The sequence below is a fragment of the Anas acuta genome, chromosome 5 (genome assembly GCF_963932015.1).
Source record: "Anas acuta chromosome 5, bAnaAcu1.1, whole genome shotgun sequence".
Taxonomy (NCBI): Eukaryota; Metazoa; Chordata; class Aves; order Anseriformes; family Anatidae; genus Anas; species Anas acuta.
The window spans coordinates 36,298,372-36,307,686 of record NC_088983.1 but is presented as its reverse complement, the minus strand read 5'-3'; the positions used below and the strand labels follow the sequence as shown (position 1 = coordinate 36,307,686).

General features: G+C 46.2%; 1 protein-coding gene across 2 annotated transcripts; it reads right to left on the bottom strand.

Moving 5' to 3' along the window:
• Window positions 1–221: 221 nt before the first annotated feature.
• On the bottom strand, window positions 222–8,585 carry SYNJ2BP (synaptojanin 2 binding protein). Of its 2 annotated transcripts, none has more exons than XM_068684124.1 (4): window positions 8,422–8,585; window positions 4,157–4,293; window positions 2,517–2,612; window positions 222–1,611 (listed from the first exon to the last, which is right to left on the bottom strand). In XM_068684124.1, exons 1-4 carry the CDS (start codon window positions 8,489–8,491, stop codon window positions 1,471–1,473), a joined length of 444 nt encoding a protein of 147 aa, XP_068540225.1. In that variant the 5' UTR covers window positions 8,492–8,585; the 3' UTR covers window positions 222–1,470. The 2 variants fall into 2 exon arrangements, with proteins under 2 accessions (XP_068540225.1, XP_068540224.1); XM_068684123.1 differs by lacking the exon at window positions 8,422–8,585 and adding an exon at window positions 7,951–8,050.
• Between the last annotated feature and the right edge of the window lie 730 nt (window positions 8,586–9,315).

Genomic DNA, 9,315 nt, shown 5'->3' with positions numbered 1-9,315 from the left:
TGTGGATGGCAAGAACACAGCCCTCAGCAGACAACAAATGCATCAACAATGTCCTGCTAAATAACAAAGAACAGAGAAAAGTAAAGCACCGAGACACCAGTTTTTCTTTGTTTGAATACATATATTGCATATGTGATTATTTTTTTTTTGGCATCTTACAGACCAGACCATGCAATGTGCTTTTCTTTTACAAAAACAAGAAAAAATACATTCTTTGTTGGAGACGAGAGAAACAGGTCTTACCCCACAGAGTTCGGGTCACCTGGGGTATTTGAAGCCGTTCGAATCACAGTGAGGAGATGAGGCCCTGCACATAAATTCAGCAACATGCTTTCCAGATAAGGATCTGCCCCTTCAGACCCTGCATTCTCTAAACCCTTCCCTGCCGTCATGCCTGCCAGCCTATCTCCTGAACGTCACATCAGTCTTCACAAACAAGCAATAGCCAGGACAATCCCAGACTGCTCTCAGCTTTCCCTCTTTTAATCATCGTAAGGTTTTCTGACTGCAGAAAGCAAGTTAGCTACAGAAGACTTTCTAAAGTATTTCCCCCACTAAAAACAACTCGTAACAGAGACCTTTTACCTGAAAGATGCAGACTTCACCCAGCTTGATGGATAGAAGGGCTAGTGCTTCATTACTACTTTAAAGACTCTTCTGCAGCTTCAGCGTGACCAAATCTCTTGCCATTACTTATCCTTGTGATTCAGTTGTCTGCCCATTTCTCTCTGCTATGCTGGCATTTCGTGGAAATCATCCTCTTATAACTCTTACTCAAGAATGAGCAGCCATTCTGACAATCAGAGTCTTTTTCTAGCAGCGGGCTATCTTCTACCTTTCTAGAACTGGTAGGATACCTCACCAATACTGCATATTAGTGTTAAATCAGCAGCTACAGTGATGGTTTTACCTGTGAAACCACAGATTAGATTTTATACACTGTTCTTAAGGCATTTATTTAGTACAACCAAAAAAATAAATCAACAAAGAAAAATAATATACCCTCTTCATTGCTTCTCTTTATTCGTGGTTTAGGTAGGGATCATTACTTTCAAGAAAAATTCAGTGGGAACAAGGCAAAGCCTCTAAAAGTCTGTGATTTAAAACCACCCAACCCACCCCCCTAACCTCTTTATAAAAAGAGTCACATCTTAAAACATGGAATAGATGAGTGTGTTTCAAAGTTCATGGTGCAAAAAAGAGGGGGATGGCTAAAAACTTCTCATACTAGTTTAAAAAAAACAAACAGCCATCCCACTCCATACGTGAACACAGCCATCTCCCTTTCCCTGTTTGTCTGTGCTTCCAGCCACCCTGCAACAGAATCAGTATATAAAGAACACCAGCAGCAGCTTTATGATAGACAATGATCCTTTTTGGCATCAGTCTGTGATAAGATCGTTAATTCTCTATCTTTAAATTACATCATAGCTGTGTAAAATACGCAGTGATATCCAAAGCGTGAACTCTTCACATCCGCTGTCGATACCTCAGCAAGATCCAGACCGCTGCTGCAGCGAGCGCCAGGCCTGGCACCAGAACGGCTGCTAGGGGAAGCCCACCTGAGTCTCCATCACCTCGATGACCCACGGGGCCATTCTGTGGCTGCAACTACAAGGAAGAAAAAAGTATTTGTGTCAGAGCCCACTGCAGCCCCACCTGTGTGTCCGGACCAGGCAAAAGGGTTCCCCCAGCTCCCCGACCACTCCACCCACAGGGTCAGAACAGCTTCAGGTGGACTGAGCTTCCCTACAGGGCATCAAGTCACTGCCAGGCACCCTTCCCAGGTGTCTGTATCAGAAAAGGACATCAGTAATTCCCTGTTTTTATCATCTGCCCTGTACAAGGGTCCAGAATTTTATTAATTTATTAATTTTATTAACTACTCCTTTATTAAGGGAGTAGAAAAGGGGCCTCAGCCCATCTCTCTCAACCAGCATGCTCCAGGCTGATCAGCATTTCCTTCGTCAACTTCAGTGCTAGCCTGGGATGTTGAACTGACAACAGGGGATTAAGGATTCCTCTTTCTGTATACAAAACAGTGCCAAGATATTTAATCTGCAGCAGCAAATGTTCCTTTTGCTGGGCCATATACACATCTCAGCACTAACGGGAGTGATGACCTCTGAAACAATGAGTTTTGACTCTAGTTTTGACTCTAGGAAGATTTCGTCATCTGAAAGAAAACTGGAGAACCTGAGATTTTGCCTTCAAAGACAAACCTCTGCCTCGGGGAGAGGAGATCCATGAGAAAACACACTACACTCCAGCAAACAAAGACCCAGGGACTCCTCCAATCTCACCAATTCACTGGTACTCTTATAACTAAGTAATTCAAGGTATGAACACAGCCGTCATCAACTAGAAGAGGCCATTGTTCAAATTCTTTACATGCATAATTTACACTGAGCACCTGGACATTGTATTTTTTCTGCCTCATAAAATAGAGAGCTATCAATCATGGAAACCAGTCTAAACTGAGCCAGGAATAACCCTATAAAACAGGTTAAACGTACCCTGCGCTGAATTTTCAGAGACACATCATAGCCTGCATTTCTGAACAGTTCCACAGCATCCATGTGCCGCAAATCCTTCAAGTCTCTGCCATTGATCTAGCGAAAAAAAAAAAAAAAAAGGAAAAGGAGAACCAGTTGCTGAAGGGCAAAAGCAAATTTTCAGTGATGCAGGATAATATAGGAAGGATAGGAGATAAAAATCTCTTTAATAAAATTCTGCCTTGGATTATGACACCACGGTTAGCAACATCCATATCCACCCATTCATATTATAGAAGAGTTTTTATGTTGAGAGGTAACAAGAGAAACTTCAAATCAAAAAACAGAGTTATTGAAAAAAAGAACACTACCTAGGAGCAAAAACAGACTGTAAGAAGACAGTTGTGTCAACAGAAGCTTTTTATGTTGATGCCTTACTGGAAACAAATCAAAGGTGTAACTGTGACAGCTAATGAAAATAAAGGAGCAGCTATGGCAAAATTATTACTACAGTTAAATGAGTATATTTCCCACACGGTATCCCCTATTGGCGTACCTTTGAAATCTTTTTTCTCTTTGAAAGAGTGTTGTAAACATAAATTTAAAAGCATATTGATGTAAAAAAAAATAAATAAAGACATGCATATTTGCATCCACTTTGAAGTGCTAGAATTTTTCTTCTTTTCACATAATAATTTCTCATGGCACAACATTTTACAGCCTCCTTGATTTCATTCACTAACTAATGATACTCAACCTAATTTTTCTTACTGTTTCATCACCTCACCATTACCCCTAATTGTATCCCCTGAGATCACATCCAGTTCCTCTTGTCTTGTGACACTCAGACTTCCTGAACACACGCATGTAAATATTAAACTGTCAAGAAAAGGTAGTATAATATTCAGCAGTTGAATGTAATATAATTTTAGCCAGTAATGGGCTTTAGATAGTATAAGGCACTTGATTTATTTACAGAGGCTAGAAAGATTACATGTGGAACACAATAAGCAAGTATAAAATAAAATTAAAAATATTAAAGTAGCATGTATCACACTAGAGAGGCTACTTCTTCACCCATCACTTGTTAAAGCATCTTGTCTTGTATGACTGTCAAAAGTCTGAAGAACCTGGGGGATTGAATCTCGGTCACTTTAAATAAAAGGAGAAGCAGTCTGTACTATTCCTGATGAGTTGCAATGAAGAGTTTTATGGACCAGAAATGTTATGGCCTAAAAAATCCTCCTGAGCAAAAGGATCAGTAATCACTGACTACCAGTCAAAAAAGGGAAGCTTGGAGGTGGAAGATCAACTCCTGTATTTACATGTGGGTAAATGATGATCCACTGGGAGCAAGAGAAGGCCTGATGAATTCAAAAACCTCAGGGAGGCAAGTCACGAAGGAATGCAAGTGCTGCACCAAGAAGCACTTCTGAGAACAAACGGGGAAGGCAGAAGAGATGGGCCCGTGAGTAGAGGCACTCATCTCCCTGGTGCTCAGAGCTCTCCCCAGATTCCCAAGAGAGCTCCTCCATAGCTCAGCATCAAGTCACTGCATACATCACATTCTCTGTGCTCTCTGATGGCAAACCTGCATCTCGTATCACATCACTGAACACAGCACTTCAAGATCGCATGGGGTGACAGGAGGAAGGGCTTACCGCTACAATTTTATCTCCTTCTTGCAATCGGCCATCAAGGTAAGCTGCCCCGTCCTTTTTGATCCGGCTGACATAGATGCTGCTGTCATTGGAAACGTACTGCTGATCTGTCCCACCAACAATGTTGAAGCCAAGCCCTAAGGTAAGCCAAAGAGAAAGCTGATGAGAAAATGCTCAGAGCTTCAAACATCCTTGCTGCTGCCAGGGACTGCACCCTCCCGTGCCCTTCTGTTTGCTCCACCATGCTGAAGCTCACAGCACACAAATCTGCATCACCCTTCCCAACCATCACTGCCTAAAAAATAAAATTTCTCAGCGAACTGGTGTTTAAAGCAGAAGAGAGACCCCGAGTGCCTGAGGGGGCAGATGCTTCACTCCGTAAAGCTTCTGGGAGCAGTTTTCAGGTGAGAGCTGGGAAGTACTGAGAAGCATGCCATCAATTCTAAGATGCCAACACAACCCACGGCAGGAATTCGCCTCTTCAGCACAGGATGAAAGTAAATGAAAGCACTCTGCATTTCACAGGAGGCTACGGTAAACCATTAGCTTTGAGAAAAAAAAAAGAAATTGTGCCTCAGGAGTTTCATGAGCTGAGAATCACAGCTAGGGAAGGCAAGGAGCATTAGGCCCTGTCTAGAGGTGAGGAAACAGGCAGGAGGAGCTCAGGGCCACCTCGTGCTCCAAAGGCTCCGTGCCTACCCGTGAGGAGCTGGAACTGGCAACCTTTGCCTCCAAGAGTAAAGTAAGATCAGGTCGGACACAGCTAGTTCAGATTTTATGCACTTTGTTCTCTTTCAGGAACTCAGAACGCCACAGAAAATAAAGACAGAGTTCCTGGATTTCATGCAAAACAAAAACAAATACATATGCATTAAAAAGAACTGATGTCCACATTTGTGTTATGTCTTGTATTGTTCTTTAAAGTAACCCTTGATTACAGACCTCCAGCTGGAACCAGCAGCTAGATTACAGCACAGTTAAAGATTAATACTCGTGGTTCCATCAAAATCCAGAACAATCTGAATGCAAACTCTGGAAAACCACAGGTTACAAGAGCACGTTGTGCACTGCACATGCTGCTACGCTTCTCTGTCAGTAACATGGGATGGGGAAGATTCCCCGAGAAGAGGCTGACAGTGAAAAAAAGAAAGAAAAATCAAGAAAAAAAAATCAGGTGTATAAATAATAAAGTAAATAGAGAGAGGAAACAAAAATTGACATAAACCAGTCACACAAAACCTATTGTCAGCCAGGCTGATTTATTTTTCCTCTCTCTCTCCCTCACTCTCACAAAGTTGGGACTAGAAACTCTGGGAAGCAGAGCTGCAAATGAAAGAGTATAAACACCTTGTGCCTGCTGGGAAGCAGCATTTTTAATTATTACTGGGGACCAAAGGATATAGGAGATGAGTCATGGTATTTTAAGTGTGCATCTGCAGTTGGGAAGTGGAGAAATATTAACAGCAATCTTGCCACACCTGATTTACTTTTTTTTCCTCTCCTCTCCTCTTCTCTTCCCTCCCCTTCCTGGCAGCTTCAGACTAATGAGGAAGAAGATGGGAGGAGCAGCAGACTGAAGAAACGCTGACTTTTCAGCTGGACTCATACCTATTCCAAGGAACGCTTGTGCACAATAACTCACCTTTGATAAGAATTTAAAAAAAAAAAATCACAACATTCTCAAACCTAAAAATGATTTGCCATAAACCTTCAGAGGAAGCAATACTACAGAAAATTAGTTTTAATCAATATTTATTACAAAGCCAGAAAGAAGGAATCCAAGTTTCAGAGTACATTGACTATCTCTCATTTTTTTTGTGTGTGTATACATATATATATACACATACAATATAAGATGAACCAGTATAGATTTTGCAAGTTTTCACCTATGATTAGAAAAATAATCTAAAGTTATTGTCAGCAGAAGCCCTGTGAAGCAGGAACAGATCTTTGCGAGGCAGGAGCTCACATTAGACCGAGTTAAGTACCTGCAGGACTTGCCGCTGGGCTTTTTCACCCTGTCTTTCCTTTCCAGCACTTAAGCTTCCAGTCTGGCTAAAAATATCTTCCCCATCATTCCTTCAGCTCTGCTGCTATTCTCCTCCCTCCAGCTCATGCAGCCTCAGTAAGGGACAGAGCATAACCAGGAGAAAGAGAGAGCACAGGGCATTAAATCCCTTGCACAGGGGACGGGAGTGCAAGGAGAGAGCTGTAAAAGCATGCCCAGGTCTAGCTTCTGGCCCTCCCATGCCTCGCCTCCTTTACCCACCTGAAACGTAAAAAGTCCCCCTAAGAACATTCAAAAAAATCAGGATTTACAGAATTAGCAGAGGAGATACTGAATAATACAAACCCCAAACTGAATCTACAAGGTTGCTTAATATTTCATACAACCAAATTTTTCTGCCTAATTTCGGCCTAATAAATTAGAAGGCAATTTGGGAAAGACAAGAGACTTACACAAACAGTTCTGCTACTTCAATACAATCACACCCTCAGCAAACTTCTGCTGGAGATGTTCGGCATCATCCTATTTTAGAAAGGTGTGCAGCCACAACTCATGTTAGAGTTGGGCTTGCACTCAGATTTACAGGGAACAGCAGTTTGTTCCTTTAACAGAAATGAGTAATAATTTAGTGATCAGTCATTAAAGATCATAAGGGCTGTAGGGCCTTCAGATCAGCTGCTGTAGCTGGAAGCCTGACAGCAGAAAACAGGCAGCCCATCTCGATGGCCGGACAGATGCCGCCCTCAGGAACCAGCTTTAAATTCCAGTGGCCATGGTGCAGACCTCCCAGCTCTGCCCTTCAACGCCCCCATCCTCCCCCTCAGGATTTCAGGTCGAGGTGTTCCCAAACATACGGAACGAGCTTGAAGCCAGAACAGGATTCATTTTACAAATCATTTCTGCCGACAAGCACAGTTTCATCAGCTGAGGCTCACGATGTGGCCGTGCAGGCTTCCTGCAGCCGTGAGGCCGAGAGGTGCCTGCCTGCGATGGTCTGCAGGCTCACCTGGCCTGCAGAGATGAGAAGCAGCAGAGAAATGCAGCGTTGCACCTTGCCCAAAGCAAGAGGCCAGACTCCGCTTGCTGAAGGCCTGTGATGCTATCCCACCTGCATGTACAAAAACACTGCCTAGGCTGGGCAGCCATGGGCTCATGGAGGCAGAAGAGGAGGATGAGGGCAGGGGGAACCTGCCACCACTGTGCCACCTGCACAGCCTCCCCGGGGACAGCCAGGGGATGGGGCTCACTGCCATGGAGCTCCCAACAAGGCACAGGGAGGCAAAGCCGGCCCGCGGCCACGCGCAGCAGCTGTGCAGAGGGGGGGGGCCGGTCTCATTCGCCTCTCTTTTAATTAAAGATCAGGCCTCACACATCAAAGCGCAGCTCTGGCTTCAAAACTTCCCCAGACCTTGCAGCTCTTCAGATCCAGGAATTTCCTTCAGATGTGTGTGTGTGTTGCTACCTTGCTGCGACTCTGACAGTGCCGTTGTAATCACAGCACAAATCCTACAGGAGTACCTCAGCCAGCTGGGGTCTGAAGGTCTGGTCGCTGCCAGCAGAGGGGATGTTGCTGTGACGGGAGAACACAAAGCCCAAAAATGCTCCGCAGACGCCCCTGCTCCCCTTCCCTTCAGCCAGCACCGCTCCCGTCTGACACCCGAAGTCCCCTCTGACTCCACACTGAGCATCCTGCACAAAGCTGCCCGCATGGGGACTGTCACCTGCACTCAAACTTCCAGCAATGCCCCCAGTTTTGTGTGTCCTACAACACCGGAGCACCACACACCTGCTGCTTCACTCCAAAGCAAGAGCAGCGAGGCAGGAGATGGCAGCACGAGCTCTGGGCTCCCCAAAACCCCATTTTTTGCCATTTCCCAGAGGGAGACCGCCAGCAGCCAGCACCTCAGAGCGCTGTTACGGCAGCAGCCAGAGCCTGGCGGATTTCTCTCCCCCTTACACAGCCGCAGCCCCGTCCCACAGCAGAGCACTCGCCACAGCAGCACCAGCAGCCGCAGCATCGCCCGGCCACCCCCGACGGCACCCGGGGAGACGGCTCCGGGGCTCGGGGGCTGCTCCCTGCGGGCCCCCCGGGGCTTCCTCGCCACCTCCCGACGACGAGAGCAAAACCCGGGGCCGGGTCCCCCCCCTTCGCCGCTGCCCTCCCCCTGCCCGCCCGCTCCCCGCAGGCCTCGGCGCGGCTGCCCCGGCCCGGGAGGAGCCGGGGCCCGGCGAGGGGCGGCCGCCGGCCCGGCCGTACCCGAGGGTCTGCGGGTGAGCCTGATCACCTCCTCGGCGAGGCCGCCGCCGGCCGCCACGCTGCCGTTCATGCTGCAGCCCCAAGGTGAAGTCGGCTCCCGGGGCGGCCGCTTTCGTTTCCTCGGCCGCCGCGGGGCCGCGCCGCGGAGCGCTGGGAGTTGTAGTTTGTGTTGTGTTTTTTTTTTTTTTTTCTCCTCTCGAGCACGCCCTCGGTGCCGGGCTGGAAGGCAGCAGGGGCACGGTGACGGGCTGGCACCCCCAGCACTCTGCCACTGGTGGTTTTGGGTGCAAAAAGGGAAATGACAAGAGGCAGGCGGGGCTCCGAGGGGCGCACAGGGAGCCCGCAGCGCTTGGGTTGCTTCTTTCGGCTGCCACATCCTCCTTGCTTCTTGCACCTGAATTATGCTTGTTAGTTCTCTGGGAAAACAAAACTCAACTAAAATAATAATAAAAGAATAAAGAGAAATAATTTTTAGATTATTTTAGACAAAATAATAAAAGAGGAAAGAATAAAGCTGTGGGTTAGTCAAAGTGGAGTTATCTCGCCTCTCAGCATAAATGCGGGGACTAAGTTTTCTTCACCTGCCCCAAACCATCCGTGTTGTACCAAGATACGATGCAGCATGCTGGACAAACAATGCGTTACCTCAGGTCACCAGGCAAATATAGGTAACAGTTTAAGGACCCTTTCGCTTTAGACAAAGAGCCACAACGAGCTCTGAATCACATCTTTGTATTTCACATCCAACCATAATGTAACCAGGCCTTTTTGGATGAGAAACACAATTGTTTAAAAAATGTGTAGGAAAATGCATATTCGAAAAGCATGTGTCGTACCTGGGAGTCTGAAAGTTTTCCATTGGCACCTGTTGAGTAACCAAATCTTTCTTCCCAA